General features: G+C 39.9%; 1 protein-coding gene across 1 annotated transcript in view; it reads right to left on the bottom strand.

The window, feature by feature from the left end:
- The window catches only part of ACAD11 (acyl-CoA dehydrogenase family member 11), a 92,342-nt gene that overhangs the window by 19,443 nt on the left and 50,880 nt on the right, over nt 1–22,019 (bottom strand). Inside the window, exons 14-15 of the mRNA XM_018555937.1 lie at nt 3,463–3,529; nt 1,631–1,716 (exon numbers count right to left, since the gene is read on the bottom strand). Of these exons, the coding sequence (XP_018411439.1) occupies nt 1,631–1,716; nt 3,463–3,529 (153 nt within the window). The remainder of the gene's footprint in view (nt 1–1,630; nt 1,717–3,462; nt 3,530–22,019) is intronic.

Raw genomic sequence — 22,019 nt, 5'->3', positions numbered from 1 at the left:
AAATGTAGGGAGGTGAAGGGAGTGGTGGAGACATTGGGTCAGCACACAGAGTAATTACATGCTCCCAGAAGAAGAGGGCTATGATGTGTAAGGAGGGAGGGGGCTGTGCCAGGAAATTTACTTTCCCGGAGTAGTCAAATTGATTAGCAAATTCAAACCCACATTGCAAGTAAATAAAAACCATGTATAGAAAAGACAAACACTGCAAGTAAGCATTTAAAATGTGTTTTTTTTCTATGATTTTATCTGAAATTTGTACAGTTGGTAACAGAGTCTCTTAATTAAAAAAGACCTATTTTATCTTTGACTAAATTAAAAGAAGCAATGGCCTTACAGCACAGGTTTAAATACTTTGGGGCGGGATTTAATCAAGCCTTAAGACTTTTCTGGCAGTATGGACCTTTAAAAGCTCCTGCACCAAAATTTAAAAAAAAAGCCCTGTTCCCAGTTTCATTAGCTATTCCCGGCACTTTTGGCAGATTCAAGTATTTCTTCATACTGCAACTTCCAGAATCTGTTGCTATGGCTGCGGCAGATTTAAAAAGAATTACTGCTAGTTTACAGATTAGAAAACTGATCTCAGATCTGGCATACAAATGCTCAGAGTGTGTACTGAAAGTTGGCATGACTCTGACAGCTTCTCATTCATTGGTTGCTGAGCGTTGCAGCCAGCGTCCTAGAAACTTGATGTCATGGCATCATGATGTCAGTCATACAAATGCATACAATTCAGTAATGATATTAATTAGAGGTGCACCGAAATGGAAATTTTAAAACCGAAATAAAAAAAAATTGTCAGGCCAAAACCGATACTGAAAATGTTTTTTATTTTAATTTTTTTAAAATTTTTAAATATTTTAAAAAATTTTTTATAAACTTAATTTTGTTATATTTATTTTTAATTTTGTTTTTCTAAACAGACCCCTGATATTTCCCTTAAAAAATAGAAAAAGAGATAGAGGATTTTGTGTCCTCAATCTCTTTTTCAGTATCCCCTGTTACAAATCAACAGGAATCCTCTATGAGTGTTCCTGTTCATTAAGGACAGAGTATTTTTTACTATAACTACAATCATGAATGAACAGGAGGTGATGTAGATCACTTCCCATTCATTCATAATTGAGGATATAGTCAACATACCATGTCCTCAATTATCTACAAACACTCAGCGATCACTGAGTGTTGGCACTCACTCTCCTCTCTGACACGCTGTCACAGGAGGCTGATCGAGCGGTCCTGTGACAGCGCGGCCTGTCTCTGCCCACACACCTATCTGCCGGACTGTGATAGGAGGCTGAGCGGTGTGGGAGGAGACGCCGGCCGCTCACAGCGCTCTCCTCCCGCAGCGCTCGGCCGGCTATCACAGTTTCTCTCCTCTCCGCTGGGACACAGAACAGAGCCCAGCGGGGAGGAAAGAAACCAGGGATGCGATGCTGTATCGGCAGGAAATTGGCACTTTCGGCATTGTGCCAAAAGTGCCATTTTCGGCCGATATGTTCCGGCGGACGATATATCGGTGCATCCCTAATATTAATTTCACTTCACAACATAATACAAAAGTTCTAAGCTAGAGCTTGATGTATTAAACATTGAATGGGAACTTTATATATCATGCCAATGAAGCATTTACCTTCATATCCAAACACTTTCAGAGCTCTCACATGATCAACACCTTTGGTGTCCATGGGTACAATGATCATACTATGTTGTTTGTATCTGGGGATTAAAAAAAACTCTATTATATTTGGAACAGATGCAAATTATCCTGATATTTAGTCACATTAAATGAAGTAATAGATTTGTTAACATTTGCTGAACTACACACAAAACTCTTTCTAAATTCTGGACAACTTAGAAAAGAGTTTGGTCCGGTATTATTTGCGGTCTCTGACCCTAGTAGGAAGATTTTCCCTCACTTTCTGCCCTGATATATCTACTCAGTGGGGCCGTAGACTGTGATAAAACACTTTTCTCATTTTCTCAAAGACTTTGACTTGACTATTACCAAGTCTATGCAAAACTGAAAACGTTTTGGCTAGATTTGGGCTTTATATGATTTTCAATCATTTATTTGATGTAGAAAGTGGCTACTTAATAAAAAAATAACATATTTCAATATGATAACAATTAGGGATGCACAGATACTTTTTGAGTACCAGTGCAGATACTTGGCATTTTCATGAGAACTACCAGGGTTGCAGCGGTTGCAGCTGGGATCTAGCTCCGGCACTCCACCACTGTCCTGAAATCATTAGTCTGTATTGTTTTAGAAAAACTGTCACTTGACAATAAACAAAAATGTATCAGTACTCGTACTTGTAAGTACTCGGCAAGTACCAGTACTCGTAAAACTGGTATCTGTGCATCCCTTTATTTATATTTATAAAAACAAAATCGTACATTAAAACAGAGATGTAGAAATCCCAGGAGCTCCGTGTGCTCCTTACAAATGACAGCTGCCTCCTAACTTTTGCATTTTTCTCTAGTGTAGTCTTGGAGCTCAAAAGTATCGGTACATGTACTCGTACTTGTACTGAGTATTGTACTTGGTATCTGTGCAACCCTAATAACAATAATACTCTGTACATCTATCTTGGTGAAAATTGAAACTGTGATTATAAAGAATATTTTAAGTTTTTTAGTTAACACAATACAGTTTTGTTCAGGTAAAAAGGTTAAAAGAACGGTAAGAAACAATGCTCAGTAACTGCAAGCCATATTAATATGGGCTGTTAGTTGCTTATTATAGGCCATACAACCCAATTAACATAAGTAATTTGTCACAGTGGAACATGCAACAAATCAAACTTCTTAATTTCAGGACAATTATAAAATATATAGAGCATATTTATTAAAAATCAATAAGAGTTATAACCCTGATTTGCAGTCATGTATTTATCTGTTCTGCTAGTTGCTGCATCAAAAGAGATGTTTGATGCCTACTTAATGAATGTTATTACAGGGTTGTAAAACTAGGTCTATTTTTCTGTATTTTGAGCTTAGTGTTCTCTCATAATAATAGGTCTGCCAATCGTATCCCAAATGTGTTTGATTTCCTAACGTTTGTCTTGTGATAGGTGTATGATTAAAGCTTGCCATACATTGTTAGTCTTTTCTAGGGGCTTCACCAAGATTCCACCAGTGTATGGCCAACTGTGGAAATATTGCGGTTGATTTACTAATGCAAATAGGCTGCTCAGTTTGCAAGGGATTTTCCCTTAGCTTAGTGAATGTGGAGAAGGTTTACTGAGCACGGAATATCCAATCACGTGCACGGAAAAAGGACAACATTTTTTTTTTTGCATGAACATAATTAAATGAAAGTCAGAAGAACTTCACCTAATTTACTAAACCTTTTTATAGGTGTTTTGGGTGTCAGAGGTATCATGTCATCGCTAAGTATCCTTTAAAAAGGATCTGAATTTGGCTAATCTCATTCATAAAGTCGGTTAATAAACATACCTGGAAGAAGAAGCATTTGTTGTTTTGCCCATTACAATTGCCACTTTACAATTGGGATTTCCAGCACCTGCAAAATTGTGAAAATTGATGGTTGAAAATATAACCAAAGACATCAAGGGTCTGTGTTATAAGAATATACAAATCTGTAATTAAAAAGGTCTCAGGCCAACAATATAAGATATTTTGCATCTGCTAGTGATTCACAGAAGCAGTGCTACCCAGCTACAATAATGTGCAACAACACACAGAGAAATGGGGTTTCTTTGAGAGGTATAACACCAACACCTGACTTGTTCGATATAAAAACGATATTTATTTTACATATAATAAAACACATGTATACTTTCATGAAATAGAATCTTGGTTCAATCTCATCCTAAATACATTAAAACAGTTGCATCCTAATTCCAAATAATTATTGTTCATACGTATTCATTTGGGAAATCCATATATCCAGTCCCTACGCGTTTCGCATATTGCTTCCTCAGGGGAGCATGGATCTGTCTAATAGGAAATTTTGAGTTTTAGATTAGTTCATCTAGGTAGCGCAACATGTAAATCCATTTTGAAGTCTAAACACCGAAGAAAACCGTGCTCATGGCAGCTCCGCCGGACAGAGGGACACCCATCACCAACATCACCCCCATAACCCAAACACCTCTCACTTACCACCCAATGGAATTCCCGGATGCGAATAGGATTCCCCGGATCAGGTGTGGACAGGGATCGGAATCCCGACGTCACCACTCCGTCCAGGGGTCAATTTGGGGGCCCTGGGGCCACAAGAGAGGGTGCTTGCGGAACGAACAGTTTGTGGAGAGCCACCTGTGCTGAGGAATTAGTTGGGCTATTATATTTCTCTGTAGGATACCATACCTCCTATCGTGTATGTTTATATTCACATATATGTATTTATGTGTATCCCTACTTGTAAGTACTATGTGGATAATTAATCCAAGATAACCTTTTTTATGTTCTCCCGTCTGACCGTGTGTCTTCCATGTTATTTAACCCTTTGTGAGTCCAGTGCAATGTTTTAGTGGTCCCGTGTCAAAATGTTCGGACTTAAGTCATTGTAGTAAACAACCCTTGTGAACATAAGAGTATGTGCCACAAAAATATATAAAGCAAAATAAAAAATGAAAAATTACAGTGATTATATTGTGTTTGAAAATTCCTGAAGAAAAGGGAGGGGTAATGTACCCCCTCCAATATTCCATCCATATCTATTTGTGTGTATTGGTGTGAGCTTTTTTATATATATAAAAGAAAAGAGATATCTAATAATTGCTCCCCAATAAAGTGCCCATCGTTGTGTGTATTGGTGTGAGCTTTTTTATATATATAAAAGAAAAGAGATATCTAATAATTGCTCCCCAATAAAGTGCCCATCGTGTGCCAATAAAGTGCCACATAGTGTGTAGGGGGAGGGTAATAGAATTATGGGGATATAAACGATGGGCACTTTATTGGGGAGCAATTATTAGATATCGCTTTTCTTTTATATATATATAAAAAAAGCTGGTTTCACAAAAAAATGAAGAATTAAACAAACATGTCACTGCGAAGTGGATATATGTTTTGCCCACTTAAGAGTAATTCCTACTTAACTCACCATTATGATTACTTGTGACATCACACACTCACACCAATACACATAAATAGATATGGATGGAATATTGGAGGGGGTACCCCTCCCTTTTCTTCAGGAATTTTCAAACACAATATAATCACTGTAATTTTTCATTTTTTGTTTTGCTTTATATATTTTTGTGGCACATACTCTTATGTTCACAAGGGTTGTTTACTACAATGACTTAAGTCCGAACATTTTGACACAGGACCACTAAAACATAGCACTGGACTCACAAAGGGTTAGATAACATGGAAGACACACGGTCAGACGGGAGAACATAAAGGAGGTTATCTTGGATTAATTATCCACATAGTACTTACAAGTAGGGATACACATAAATACATATATGTGAATATAAACATACACGATAGGAGGTATGGTATCCTACAGAGAAATATAATAGCCCAACTAATTCCTCAGCACAGGTGGCTCTCCACAAACTGTTCGTTCCGCAAGCACCCTCTCTTGTGGCCCCAGGGCCCCCAAATTGACCCCTGGACGGAGTGGTGACGTCGGGATTCCGATCCCTGTCCACACTTGATCCGGGGAATCCTATTCGCATCCGGGAATTCCATTGGGTGGTAAGTGAGAGGTGTTTGGGTTATGGGGGTGATGTTGGTGATGGGTGTCCCTCTGTCCGGCGGAGCTGCCATGAGCACGGTTTACTTCGGTGTTTAGACTTCAAAATGGATTTACATGTTGCGCTACCTAGATGAACTAATCTAAAACTCAAAATTTCCTATTAGACAAATCCATGCTCCCCTGAGGAAGCAATATGTGAAACGCGTAGGGACTGGATATATGGATTTCCCAAATGAATACGTATGAACAATAATGATTTGGAATTAGGATGCAACTGTTTTAATGTATTTAGGATGAGATTGAACCAAGATTCTATTTCATGAAATGTATACATGTGTTTTATTATATGTAAAATAAATATAATGTTTATATCGAACAAGTCAGGTGTTGGTGTTATACCTCTCAAAGAAACCCCATTTCTCTGTGTGTTGTTGCTAAAGGTTATTACCTAAAAAAGGGGGAGAGGTTACACCTGGAGACCACTGAGGCAACAACTCACCATTGTATTTCTAATACAATAATGTGCAACAATAAAGTTCAACCCGATAGAACACCTTTGGGATGAATTAGAGCGGAGACTGCAAGCCAGGCCTTCTCCTCCAACATCAGTACCTGACCTCACAAATGGGCTTCTGGAAAAATGGTCAAAAGTTCCAATAGACACACTCCTAAACCTTGTGGACGCCTTCCTAGAAGAGTTGAAGCTGTTATAGTGGCAACTCAATATTGAACACTATGGACTAAGACTGGGATGCCATTTAAGTTAATGTGCATGTAAAGGCAGGCGTCCCAATACTTTTGGCAATATAGTGTATGTCCCACTGTTGGGTCTCTCATTGATTAGAGTAAAACTGAATGTTACTGAGAAGCCTTGATACGGCCATGCATCAAGGAAACTTTTTTTATTGTTTGTGTCTTTCATTTTTATACACACAAACAATAAAACACACACACACACATATTGACTCACAAACAGTAATGTCTTGCAGTTTTACTGTAATATGAGAGCAGCACTACCAAGCCAAGTGGTAAAAAACTTTTCTATTTCTGACAGTTTACATAAAAAAACAATCCTACCACAAAAACTAACATTCTACCTACTAAAAAAAAATCATATGAATCAGGTGCCAAAATGTCAAGGTGGAGATTGCATGCCTCCCTTTCCTGCTCCATTTCAGACATTAGCTTTTTTCTCTTCGATGAATCCAATGCAACGTTTATATGTATCTAGGCAAATAAAGGTAGCGCTTAACAGAAACAAAATTACAACAGTGATCAAACTGTTTTTAACTAATCACATACAACAAATCCTTATAGCATCAATGTCTGGAGAAAGAAATGAATACTGGGTACTGTTATCCATATACAGCATCCATCACATAAAGTGATAAGGCTTTAAAAACGGTCGTACACAGCTTGAATATGAGCCAATTACTGCTAAATCAGCCATAATTTGAGCCATGGGTGGCCCTGTCAGAACCACCTTGCTCCACAAAAGTCCACAAAAAAAAAATCTAAGGAGCTGGGTGGAACATTGTCAGCTCAGCAGTGATTGCACCCTATCAGATGCAGTCTCTGTTCAGATATTCAGACAGCAATGGGTGCTGACTGTCTGAGTACAATAACCTGCAGGGAAGATTCCTCCATCCATGCTGTTTAGTGTGGATAGGGGATCAAGTGATTTATCTATACATGAATGGCTAGTCATATACAGGAACATCCAAACCGTGTCACACAACACCTTGTGAATCCCTCCACCTTTGAAAACCACACTCTGAAAGGGCAAAATGACCTTATTTGCCTGCTTTTGGGATACACATAGTTAATGTTTGAACAAGAGAAAATTGTGTTTTCTACAGAAAGTAGTTTAGTTGTTTCCAAAATGATAAAACTGCATTCCTGGCCAAATTAACTTTTTCTTATCTTTGTGAAAGAAACATAAGACCTTGAAACTGTCCAGGTAATTTCTTTCTTTGTAGCTGTTCTATGGTCCATTTTAGTATTCTTTTTGAATACGGGTATGTCTTTCCATTGGTTTATGCTCCACCATCGCCCCTTTCACTGTCCATATAATCTTTTGTTTTAACAATAAACCTTTGAATATATAGTGAATACACAACTTGGTGTAACTCTTTATTCCCAAGTACTTGTCTGAAGCTGACAGCATGATCGAATCCTGGGAAACCTTTAAGAGAAAGTCCTACCAGGAGACTGAGGGTTCAAGTCTGCTCAGTGTAACTTTCCTGAGGAACCCTAACACATTCGCCGGAAGGTATGACTTTCAAACTATAGTTAAGTCATAATGTCACTCTAACCGTCCCCTCCGCTCTTCAAATGACCTTCTGCTTTCCAGCTCCCTCATCAACTCCTCCCATGCTTGCCTTCAGGACTTTACTAGAGCCTCTCCCATCCTATGGAACTCTCTACCCCAACCTGTCCGTCTATCTCCCACTCTGACTGCCTTAAGGCGATCCCTTAAGACTCATCTCTTCAAGGAAGCCTATCCCACCTCAAACTGGCACCGAACTATCACTTTCTCAAACAATTCATCCCCACACAGCTCCCTCCTCATGTATCACTTGCTCCTCCCTTTAAGATTGTAAGCCCTCACGGGCAGGAACCCTTCTTACCATCTTATCTTGAATTGTATTGTAATGTCTTCCTTATATTGTAAAGCGATGCACAAACTGTTGGCGCTATATAAATCCTGTATAATAATAATAATGTGCCTTTCAGCAATAAAATACAATGCCCAAAAAATTACTGACATTTTAAATATGTCAGTCATTTGTATATGTTGCACTAAACATTTAAGAACATATGGATAGGGCCGGGTTAGCAGAGACCCACAGTGTTCACCATACCCAACAGATCAGCAGAGCATTAGTGGCCAGCGTGCAGTGTGATGATGTCATCAGCAAACAATGCGGGTCTCTGGTAACACGTCCTTATCTGTATACTCTTAAATGGTTAGTGCAACATATGCACTTTATAAAATGGAGTTGGCTCAATGCCATTGTATTTTATTCTTGGAATAAATGCTTGATAACACTTTGTGGAGTTTTATTTTTGTCTTTGAGTGACATTTTGGATTTTGGACGAGATCTATATGTGTTTTTTTTGCAGGCATTGATAATATAAGGATTTCCTTTATATGAATATAGTTTGATCACTGTTATTTTCATTTTGTTTCTGCTAAAGGAGAACTATGAGGTGAGTGATTTACACTCATCCTCATAGTTCGAGCTGACGTGTGACAATGAAACTGTCACACGTCGGCTCAATAGATCGGGAAGTAAGCGAGCACATTCCGTCGCTCGCTCACTTCTCGATCATGTCCGTGCAGAGAGCCGTGACTGTCACTCACGGCTCCCTGCAGGGATTCCCTTCCTCCCTGTAGCTCGCGGTATACTGAGCTTTGGGTCAGCTAGTTTGTGTCCTCCCGTGATCCTTAGGAGAACTAAGGGGAAAAACACTTACCCCATAGTTCTCCTTTAAGTGTCCTTTTTTTGCATATATTTTGATGGTTGTTGATTATTGAGTTAAGCTGCTAACAAATTGCACATCAGATGTAAGTACTTGCACAGTGTTGGTTATTGCAGTTTTACCTATCATATGTAATGTTAATATTTATAGGTAATTTCACACAAGGATAAAGATCTATTTTTTTGCCATGTGGTGGTAAGTTCCAAATTTAATCAGACTCAGCAGAAAATAACTGTTACTTAAAAAAAAATTAAAAATAGGGATCTTTTCCCTGGTGTGTTGACTTTGTGAACTGAGCCTTTGGTCACCTTTAGCATGCAAAATGTAATACAACGGGTTTGTGCAACATGCCCCGTTGCATTTTGCATATAGCCGGGGAAAACAGGCTTGGCGACCAATTTACAATGGTGTTCTGGGCACATAGAATAATGTTTTGGAAGCATTATGGGTACAGTGTTATCCAAAAAATGTTTTAAAAATGGGTGCAGTGACTTCTGAGGGATAGCATGAAAATAATTCATCAGAAGTTACTATCTGGGTGTGGTTCTCATGGGACGTTTATCTGGTTTGCTGGCTGTCATGTCAGCATGGCAGAATTATTTTTCTTCTCTGTGTGATTCCATTGGTCAATCACACTGCCCAGCATGCACATCTTTGAAAACAGCTGGATGTAGCTAGGGGAATATATTTGGAAAGAGATGTTACTGGCAATTGTGATGGAAGAAAAGGAAAGTCATGTTATTTTCTATCCTGGATCCTCTGATAAATTACACTAAAGTGTGACTAAACCGAACTAATACCGACTTCAAAAAGTCATCAATACTGGAAAACAAATGCTGCCAACACTGAATACGCCAAATTAAGTAACATATATTAAAATTAAATTAACACAGGCCTGTAAAATATACTAAATGCTAGAAAGAATAGAGTGTAACATTTTAAGTACTTTTTTTCTTTTAAATAAAAGCCTTTACAAGTATTTTTTTTCATTACACAGATTCCCAAACATGAAAACTTAAGAAGTCATCAATTCATGAAAAAAATGCTGCCCACACTGAATATACTTTAATAATTAATACAGCATAGGCCAGTGAAATATACTATAAGTTAGAAAGAATACAGTGTAAAATTTGAAGTGCACATATTTTTCTTTTTTAGATAAAAGCCTTTACAAGTATTTTTTATATATAAATGACTAAAACACCAAACTTCAAACAGTCATCAATATTTGAAAAAAAAATGCTGGCCAAACACAATACATTATTAAAAAAAAAAAAAAGCATAGGCCAGTAAAATATACTATAATTTTAGAAAGGACACAATGTAAAATTTGAATTACACACATTTTGCTTTTAAATAAAAGCCTTTCCATGTATTGTTTTATTAAATATGAATGCCTAAACATCAAACATCAAAAAGTCATCAATACTGGGGAAAAAACTGCCAATACTGAATACAATAAATTTACTGATACAGCATAGGCCAGTAAAATATACTATATGTTAGAAAGATTACAATGTGAAACTTATTAGTACACACATTTTTCCCTTTTAAATAAAATCCTTCACAAATATATAAAGTATAGTTTTGCATTTACAATTTCAAAAAATTTACTGAAGGATATTCAAAATAGCTGCTGGAATAGATAGACAAAATAAAAAGGGGTATACATGGTCACAGATTTTGACAGCATATGTATATTATTGAAGAAACACAGCTCCTATTCTCCCAGTTTTTATTAATCAGACCCTCTGTGTTTAAAGTAACACATAACCATTAATCCAGGACACTTACTTAATAACTGTGTGTTATTCACCAGCTGGGCAAATCTTTTAGATTATTTAGAGTATAAACATTCCAACACTTCCAAAAGACACTAAGGAGTTTTGATTCCAAACAACACATTAATCCAAGTATGAACTCAAGCTATTAACTGTCTCTTTCATATCATTATTTGTCTTGGTGCAATGGATGGCCTATGGGTGGGGAGGAAGGTTAAAGGAAAGCCATGTCAAATTTGAAATCTTTGTTTAAATTTATAGTAGGGGAAACTACATCCAATACGTGAAGTCACGCACACAACACAAAGTGGTTTTATGAAAAGGAAGCATATTTAACTCCTGTAAACAGAGATCTGATTTGTTGCCTTCCGTCATTGCACTTTGCCATGTTTTACTCAAAATGTCTATTAGTGCTATCTAATCTACACATGCATGGCACCTTTCAACCTGAGTTGTGTTTTACAGAGCATTTCGAATACAGGTATTTGCTGATTTGCGTTAATTATGTTATGCAATAAAGCATAACCTGCCAGTTAGGCCTTGTTCACACCAAATGCAGACCAGATCCGATCAGGTTTCTGCACACGCAGTGTAGTGGGTTGTGCCGCGTTTTAGACACGTTTTGGATGCGTTTAGGGCCGGTTTTGGTAAAGTTTTTTTAAGTTTGACATGTTAACATGGACTTTCAGGCACTTGCATGCGTTTTTGATGCGTTTTTGATGCGTTCCAGACCAGATCCAGAGCAGGTAAAATAGGGCTTGCCGCATTTTTTTCATCCGGTCTGGATCTGGTCTGGATCCGCACGCTGCGATGTGAACTGGAGGTCAAAATACCATAGGAATACATTGGACGCAGTGTTGATCCGGTCTGCACCTGCTCTGGTCCGGATCTGCTCCGCGCTTGGTGTGAACAAGCCCTTACAGATAGATGAATTGCTAAATAAAATAAACGCTAAGTCCACCTTTCTGACCATGTTTTTGTTACACCCATATTTAAGATGCAACATGAAACATGGTCAAATATGGTGCTTCATCTAAACACAAAACCAACAGGTTATGGGCCCAGACACAAAACAGAACACTGCAAGTCAACAAGAGCCGCATCCAAGCTACTAAAAAGTGGCAAGCAGTTTAGATATGAAGTTTGCAATCGCAAGGCTCAATAGAAATTACCAGCTATGGAAGTTCAAGCTTGAGATGCTGCTAAGCAAAGATGACTTGTGGCAAGTAATGAGTACAGACCCACTAATGGACCTGTGGAAGAATGGGACAAGAACAGGCAAGCAAAAGCAATAATAAGTCTGCTAGTGGAAGGCGACCAGCGCATCCACATCAGAAAAGAAAATACAACTAAAGGTTTGTGGACTGCATTACAAAAACTGCATGAGCGTTAAAACCTAAACAGTAAACTATATCTGCTATGCAAGCTATATAATATGAGGCTAAAAGGCCAGGAAATGTGTGAAAATGTGAACGCCATAGAACAGCTACACACAAGTGGAAAGGAAATTAAAGATAACCAACTGGTGGCATTACTGCTATGCATACTTCCAGAGTTATACAGTGCTCTTATTAACGCTCTAGAAACCAGACCCGAGCAGGAACTAACACTAGAATATGCCAAAGGAAAATTTAATTGTTGAATATGACAGAAGGAAATAAAATATGGACAATGAAGAAAACAAGAAAGCCCTTAAGGTGCATGAGAGCGCAAAGACTGTTCAATCTGGAAAGCCGAGCATAAAAAGTGAAAAGCACCTACAAGAAAAAGAGCTAAGGCAGCCACAAAGGACACTACAGGCACATCATGGAGCGCTACCTTTAAAGTGACTCAGAACAGTATACCACACGGATGGTGTATTTACTCAGGCTCATGATGAGACATTTTTCACAGAAATTGATTTCAGTGCAAAGGAAAAGATTTCCTAGCAAACTGAAAACCTATAACTGCAGAAGGTAATGGATAAGGATTCTTAAACTGCATCACACTGTCAGGGGACCAGATGAGTATGCTCGTGAAAAATGTACTGTATGTCCCAGACCTAGAAGGAAGCCTTCTATCAGTGAAAACCCTTGCTAATAACGGTCTCATAGCTCAATTCCGAGGTGATTAAATGTACAATCTGAAACAATAAGCAAATGCGCGCAAAAGAAAAATTAGATGAACATCTGTACAGACTGATCACTGCAGATGAACAAGTCAAGACAACCACTCATATTCCACACAACAAATGTATCCACCTATGGCACAGACGACTAGGGCACCAAAACAGACATTATAAAGAGAGGCTTATCAGAAGATATAACCGTACTGCTCTGCTGAATGCTCATTAGGTCTGGTGCAGACCTGGCCGATCCGGGACGCGCGTCCCGTGACCGTGCGATCGTCCACAATTGCACACGGCGATTGTCGTGCAGCAATCACAGAAAAAAGGTACATGCATCTTTTTTTGTGACATTACGACGCACGGCTGTTTTAGCCGTGGGCAGAATCGCGGCTGGAAACCAAGCGATCCACCCGGCCGACCGGGCTGCCATTAGAAAATAATGGCACAGCCAGCACGATCGACGCTGGTAGGCAAATCCGTGACCACACGGAAATCCGCATGGTATCGTGCACGATTGCCGCGTGGTCACGGATCGCACATGTGTGAATCTGGCCTAACATGCAAATGCTGTATGGAAGCAAAGGCCACATGTACCCCACTTCCACAGGCCACTCAAAGAAAGACCACCCTCCCCATGGAGCTCATACACAGCGACAAGTGCGGACCGATGAAAACTCCCACATCAGGAAGGAACAGATATCTACTGACTTTCATTGATAATTATTCCGGGTACATAACAACTTATCTGATGAAGCACAAGAATAAAACATCAGAAAAAGTTAAACAGTTTGTAGCCATGTCCAGCAACAAATTCCAACAGAAACCAGGAATTATACGCACTGACAACGAAGGAGAATACATCAGTAAGGAAGTGGAATGATATCTGAATAAACAACGTACAGTACACCAGACCACCATACCATACACTCCTAAACACAATAGTTTAGCGGAGCGGAAAAATCGCACTTTCGAATAGAAAGCATGCTGTCAGATGCCAACATACCCTAAGATGTATTATGGAGAAGCAGTCATGACTGCAACATACCTACAGAACAGATTACCATCAAAAGCCATTAAAAGCACCCCATTTGAAATGTGGCATTGATCTAAGCCTAGCCTAGGGCACATTAGAGTGTTTGGATGTAAAGCTTACACCTATATTCCAAAGGAGAAGTGATCCAAGTTGGAGAACACAGCCATTTAAGGTATTCTGATGTGCTATAGTGAACAAAGTGAACAAAGACAATAAGTTGCAGCCTTTATTTCGATGAGAAGCCATCACCAGAAACAATGATCCTGGTAAGTTGCGAAGTGAATTCGCCCAGTGAACCAGCAAAGGAAGCTGAGCAAAGTGAGGTCGCACAGGAGTCACAACAAGAGGTGGAATTTACAATGGATAAGTCAAATTCCATGTTAAATTCTGCTTAACAACCTGAAATTAGAAGATCTGCTCTGGCAACAAAGGGAATACCACCCCGCAAGCTGTCATATACTGCTAAGACACATAGCATACACGAACCAACATCAAAACGCGAAGCCAATAAATGGAGAAAGGCAGCAAAATAAGAAATGACTGCAGATGCACTCACCAAGCCATTGCCAAAGGATTATCACAGTTTCCTTTCAGAGAAGCTAAATGTCATATAGTAACGCATTTTCCGTTGAGAAGGGGAGTTGGAAATACAACAGCATATTACTGACATTCTACTGTTATATCTTTTAAGCTGTAGATGGCAGTGTAGTGCAATGCTAGTCCATGCTAGTCTTTGTGTGCATGTTTATCTATGATATACACAGGAAGTTCCCTCCGTATGCTTTATAAAGCTGTATGTCACCACACAGGGCGCAGGGGGTTCTAAACAGTTAGAGCGGTTAAGGTCTGGAACTCGCTGCCACAGGAAGTGATTTCAGCTAAGAATGTGGAATCGTTCAAGAGACTCCTGGACGAGTTCCTGGGAGACCCTAATATACAGGGGTACAGGTATTGCTAAGAGAAAATCACACATGGACACATATACATGCACACACCAGCTCATAAATGCATACACGCAATAGGTTGGACTTGATGGACTTATGTCTTTATTCAACCTCAAAAACTATGTAACTATGTAATCAGATGTAATGTCCTTCTAAGCAAGTCAAACTTAATTCAGCATTCCTCAAGATCTCAGTGCTTCAGCTAAACACATATCCAGCAACACCACCACCCTCACCTGAATTTCAGGGTGTTCTTCCCAGCAGCATATTGTATTTTTTTTATTTTGGTGCGGCTGTGAATGGCTCCGCCTGCACAGCTGCGTCATCCATTCACAGGTCTGTTCTCTGTTCACACTGATTGGTGAATGGAAAACTGCGGCAGAGGGACTTGTAGACCTCAGTGGAGCACAAGTGCAGTGACATCAGCCTAATTGTAGTCCATTGATTGCTTCCCCCAGCCCTATTACTGAAGGCCCAAACCTCTGTATTGACTTGGGGCTGGGGGCGAAGACTGCAGGAGCCCGTGCTTTGCACCCTTGATTCACTGACCATAGTTGCAATGCTTTGCAGGCTTCAATGCGAAAAATAATACATGCACAATTTGTATTTTGTTTAAGTGGGTGCATCATTATTGTTTTGCAAATGTGGAATATGCCTTTATTGATATTTCATATACTTTAGGAAACTTATTAAAGGACTTTACTGAGAGAAGATGGAGGCCGACATTGCTGATATCTTTTTTTGAAATTGCTAGTTTTTGTTGTCATAACCGTACTGGAAAAAATAGGCAAATTTGGAGCTGTTACTTTAGTCTGACTTCCTAATCGGCATGCTAATCGGCATGCTTGCTCCTGATCAGTGACAGAGAAAGTATTAAAGGCATTTGCATCAACAGATCTGTATTGTTCTCAGAATAGGTTTCCTTTAAATTTCTCTCTCAGCTTTATATAAATATTTAGTGACTGAGAATGCGAATACCATCTGCTACTTAAATTCGAAAGTTGAGTAGTGTCAGCAGGACAGTATGAGAGAATGGAGGGTGTAACTACAGCACGCATGGCTGCTTGAGGGCCCCTGAGGCAAGATTTATGTCTAAAAAGGATTGTAAAATTGTCGGTTCCAAGGATGAGAAGTGTAAATTTTCCCACCCATCAACTAAAGGGATCGAGATCAGAAACTAAAAATAAAAATGTATTTCTATATTGAATTTCCATAAGTTATATCTCACTCCTAATAATCATATTGATCTAGAAGTTTGTAAACCTACTTACTGAAGATGTCCATAGGATGTACTTCCTCAATGCAGTGACACAATTTCACTCAGCCTTGTGAATATGCACTTCTGTGTGTCACCACTCTAACTATGCCTGCCTTCTGAACTACAGTTCATTGTCTGAACTTTCCACAACATCATCATCGATTGCTGGAAACAATGCATGATGGTATATAAAGTCTTGAGAAATTGATGTTACATCACATCAAGCAGCAGGGAAAGAGATGCAAAGCACTCTGGGAATTCAAGAAGTTGTTAAAAGTGATGAGCTAACAGAAGGCAGTTGTCAAAAACAACTCTAGTATGTATTCCAATTATAATGCTGATGTTATAACAGGATAGTATATGCTGAGACTTTAAAGGAGAACTATGGGGTCAGTGTTTTTCCGCATAGTTCTCCTTAGGGTAACGGGAGGACACAAACTAACGTCCTCCCGTTACGCTAAGCTCAGTATACCGCGAGCTACAGCTCTCAGTATACTGAAACGCCGACGCCGGAGCGGATCCCGACATCGAAGTCGAGATCTGCCGAGCTGTGTGAGTGACAGCTGGCTCTGCCTATCTACAGGCAGAGCCAGCTGTACCCGCCCCCTCCCCCGTCCGTTCCGCCAGTCAGCGCTGGCAGATCGGTGTGGGGAGAGGGGAATCCAGCCCCTCCCCCTGTCACGGCAGAGAGCCGTGACAGCATCGAGAGGTGAGCAAATCCGGTATGTGTTCGCTCACCTCCCGATCTACTGAGCCGACCTGTGACAGTCTCATTGTCACAGGTCGGCTAGAACTATGAGGCGAGTGGAAATCACTCATCTCATAGTTCTCCTTTAAACATTGATCCACCTGCCCAAGCTGGATTACTTTTGTCCAACAGTAAAGCTCCTCTCCTTTGTATGGGGAACAGTTTTAGCACAGAAGCAGTTCATGAGAATGGATGGGCCGAGTGTTCGATTCTAACATGAGTTTGAATCAAACATCGGCAGTTCGAGCGCTCGCCAAACGCCGTACTTTATGGGATGTTTGCGGTTTGTTCGACCGCGGACATTCCATAATGCAAAATGCCCACTGAAGCTCTGATTTGTTAAAGTCTTGCACCTGACCTGCAAGACTTTGCCCAATCAGGGCTCAGCGGAGGAGGGGCCTGTAGGAGAAAGTTCTCTATCAGGTCCCCCCATGATGATTGACAGCAGGCAGTCGGCGGGTGCAATAGCCAGCTTGCTATTGCATTTTACAATATCCAATAGCAGGCTGGGTATGACTCCCAGCCTGCAATGAAGAGGATGCAGGAGGGCGGGGCACAGGAGCCGCGGCCGGACCAGAGAAGACGCAGACAGACTAGGGGACCGGAGGCCGGAACAGTAGAGGACGGACCAGGGTATCGGAGGCCGGGACAGCAGCGGAGGTAAGGGGGGCAGCGAAGGCATGCAGCGGTCTGTGTCCCCGCTGTCTCCGCCAACACAGGCGCGGAGAGCAGCGGTGATTTGAAGGGACATAGGCCGCTGCAGCCACAGTTTTCCTACATGTACTGGCAGCTGTATGGGGGTCAAACATTCGACCCCCATACACTTGCATTGAGTTCGAGTTCGTACTCGAACATTTAGGCCGTTCCAATGTTCGAATACGAACCGAACACGGGGGTGTTCGGCTCATCCCTATTCATCATCCACTGTTGTCACTGTATCCAGGCACACATCTGAAGATAAAGTTTATTCTTTACAGAGTTTCACAGCTGCTATCTAGGGAGTGTTAGAGAACTGTGGCAGGAGAGAGTAAAGTAAGGAGCTTACAACAGTCTCTATGCACAGGTACTATTAGATGCAACAGCAAGAAGAATGGCATAAGTCAATTTAAGGGTGTGTACATAGGGGTGCTATGTATGCCACACACTTTTTACTACCAATGATCAAGTGGTATGAATAGGGGCACATCACAGGGTAACTGCCACTGATGGGGGTCCCATCAAAATTCTGCCATGGGGCTCTGTAATTTTTATTTACACCACTGGAGGAAATCTAAAGGATGGCCATCAGACACTTAGCAATGTCAGAGCCAAAGTAGGCAATTCATAAATGTGTATGTTACTTGGAGTTTGTAAGAAATATATACACTGGGCCACATGGCTATAAAGCTGACTATACAAGAATTAGATTTTTGTACAATTCAGTGACGTTTCAATAACATAACATACTGGATTATAATATGATTCCTAAAAACGAATGAATGGAAGATATCCATCAAGATTTTCAAACTTTCTGGAAGTTAGGACATCATTCTCTCCAGATTATTGTTACCAATACAAGTGATTGTTTAGTCTACTCATATAAGAGATGACTTTTTTTAAATCCAATCTAAAAAAATAAAATTCACTAAATGGACAAGATGTAAACCATCATTAAAATCCCACAATAGTCTCAAGAGGTCACCGGCACACACACACAGATGAATTCAATTTCTCATGGATATGTTTATTGAAGAATGTCACGGCATGTCATTAGAAGCTGAAGTTAGCTTCAGCTTCTAATGACATGCCGTGACATTCTTCAATAAACATATCCATGAGATATTGAATTCATCTGTGTGTGTGTGTGCCGGTGACCTGTTGAGACTATTCTGAGCTTTGCACGGTGCCATCCGTGTGATCATCAGAGCACCACCACCATTGGAAGGTTGCAGACCATAAGGAGTGTAGGTGGTTCTTGGAAACCATCATTAAAATCCTAACACTAAAAAAATATGAAAATTCAATGAATTTTCTAAAATTCTAAAAGGTTCTACAAAATCCAGTTATATGTTTTATTGATGTAGACGATTTTACACAGACATGACAGCATTTTCACTGCCCACAGTTCTTTGGGATTGATCACCTTCATAACATCTCTTGTTAACAACAGCCTGTCATGAATGATTCTTGGTCATGTTGGGAAAATCAGTTCATTTGACCCACAAATACCTGGTTATTCTAGGGACTGCGTCAGCTAAAGAGGGCAGCTGAGGAACATATAGACGATAAACAGCAGCAGCAGAGCTATTACACAATAAATCTGTTCCCCTGCAAGGGCAAAATACAGGTTCATGTTAAAATATAATAACAGACCATAGTTTTCTCCTACCCATGTAACTGAATTTATTCATAATGGAAGCGATTTGACAGAAGGAAGTAAATACCTAATACTATGATCTCATACTAGAATACAACTCCTATCACAGGATAGGCTTAGATAAAAACACAGTTGAAGACGAAATCACATCTGGCTACAACTCTGCGTTCATGGCCGCGAAAGAATGTTCCAAAGATAATTGTAGCGTTCACTCTTACATGACAACTCTTATACATTTTTATGTTTTGTATAGTTATGTATACGGTAAATGTATAAATGTTTATGGTCTGCTAGTTTCAAATCACACCCTGTGATGTAAGTCAGGGATTAATTTAATCCGCTGGATAACCTAGAAAAAAAAAATATATTTGCAGATGTACGTTAGCTGATACTTGTGTAGCTTACTGAAATATTGAATGTGCTTTCACATCTTTTTGCTAGTTAACAGGATTAAACATTGGGAAAGTTTTTTTTAATTTTAATTTTGTTGCTCTTGTTGTACACCTTCCTAGTTGGCTACAAGTCCTTGCAACTTTGTTTCTTTGCTATGTAGGGTGTGCAACGGAACCCTCCATGCCCAGGGCACTTGGAGGGAACTGTAGGCCAGCCTCCTTCCCACTTACTGTGGACCCTGGCCTGGATTAAGGTTTTAAATTGCCTTTCGGGCTAGTACTGCATCTTGTCCCGGACCTAATATCTGAAGTCCGCTATGGAACTCCCATAGGGCTTATTTAGCACTATACACACCAGCTGGAACACGGACTCTTGGCCAGACATTTTGCGTGCCATGTTCTGCTGGAACCACTAAGTCTGAGCTGCTTCCCCCAAACAATAGGCTCCTGCTGGGATAACTACATTTTTCTATCTCATCAGCCTGCTGACAAGATCACCTTGATAATCATTTTATCGGTAACCTTATTTGATAATCCCTTTATCGTTAACCTTTTCAGCTATTTCCCAGAAAAGTTAATTTAATCAAAGTATTGTAATCTTACCTAAGGGAGGTGGTATCTGTGAGCTATAAAGTGTGTGTTATTGCTTAAGAAAGTGTTCTCATGTTTGCTCCCCTGCACTGTATCCCAACCAGTGACTGGGTGAATGTATGCAACTGAGAGAGATTATGGTGTGCAGGCAGAGATTCGTAGTTCTTGTTTTACCCTAACTTTGGTTCTGTCTGATGTTTAGGCTAATGTTTCTGCTATAACAACTTGCTAGTTAGTTCCAGTGCACGGGGAGCTAGCTCCGACGGCGTATCCAGCCGGGGTACAAGTGTTACTGTCACAGGGTGCATACACAGGTACCATAGGGAAGTTAAGCAGTGGTGATGGGGGGGCCATAGGGAGGACCCCCAAAGCACAGCAGGAGACCTGCCATCTGACACATCTCGAAGTGTATTGGATTCTGAAGATTCTTCAGCCACCATAGCTCTTGTAGAGAGCGAAGTTAGGACTCGCCTCCGGCTAGAGAGGTAACAATTAGGAGCCTTCTATTGCTGGGGTAATTTTTTAGCATTTATTTTACTGGCATCTTAAACATTGCATTCTTTTCAGTGTTTTACTGAATAACGGTTCGATTCACTAAACTGTAACATATGTTATTTCTCAGTCATGTGGTTATTTTTGTCTATTGTGAGCTCAATGATTGCAGCGGCAGATTCCAATCATTATTATTGGTATATAATGTGATTTTCAGTCATGTGTTTTTTTTTGTCTATCGTGAGCTCAATGATTGCAGTGGCAGATAACAATCATTATTATTGGTATATGAAATATGAAATTAAATGTGAAGAAATGTCATGTCTCTGATGCTGCACGTTTTTTTTTAAATTGCCCCTCTCCTGCCATCTTCTACTGCTGTGGCAGACAGACTCATAGACCACCATGAAGCAAGTGCAGTGACATAACCCCACTTGTAGTCCATTGCTTGCTTCCTCCAGCGCCATAATTGAATCTCTGTATGGACTCAGGGCTGTCCTGTCCCTGATGCTGCACCTTTTTTCTTTTAAATTGCCCATGTACTGCCATCTTCTACCAAAACCTTTAGTTTAAATTATTTATTGAAAGTATTATAAATATAGACAAGGGACATACTCAGAAGGATGAGTAACATGTGTATATTAAACAGGAAAGCTTAAAAAGTACTTGTTTCTCAACTCTAAAGTGTAACCCCATTTTTGGGTGATTTTTGTATATTGCAAGGATTTTAACAAACTGTGTCTTACTTTTTTCTGTTCTGAGCTAATTGCTCCCTTCCAGACTGATTCCTGGATGTGAGGGTCTGCATGCAATTTAACCACCTAATCAAATCTCAATGTTGAGGAAAGTTGCAGTGTCTCCATCCCTTTAGTAGTTAAACCTTATCTGATGTCTGCACTAGACACAAGTAAAATGTTAGGCTTCTGCGAAAATTAGTGAGCCAATCACAGACACAAAAAATGACATTTCTGTGGGGAATGCTGTACAGAACACCTCAAGGTTGCCTTAATGTATTGATTTTTTTGAAAGTTACAGTGGCGGCAGATTAAAATCGAAAGTCCCAGAGCGTTATTTTCATTTTGGACTATCTCTCAGTTCACACATTTAATCTTTTAGTTTTTGTAGTCTACCCTAATGTATTATACATTATG

The sequence above is a fragment of the Nanorana parkeri genome, unplaced genomic scaffold (assembly GCF_000935625.1).
Source record: "Nanorana parkeri isolate BGI_ZX_2015 unplaced genomic scaffold, ASM93562v1 scaffold219, whole genome shotgun sequence".
Lineage (NCBI taxonomy): Eukaryota > Metazoa > Chordata > Amphibia > Anura > Dicroglossidae > Nanorana > Nanorana parkeri.
Note: the sequence above shows the minus strand (reverse complement) of the source record. Positions and strands in the feature narration are given on the sequence as shown.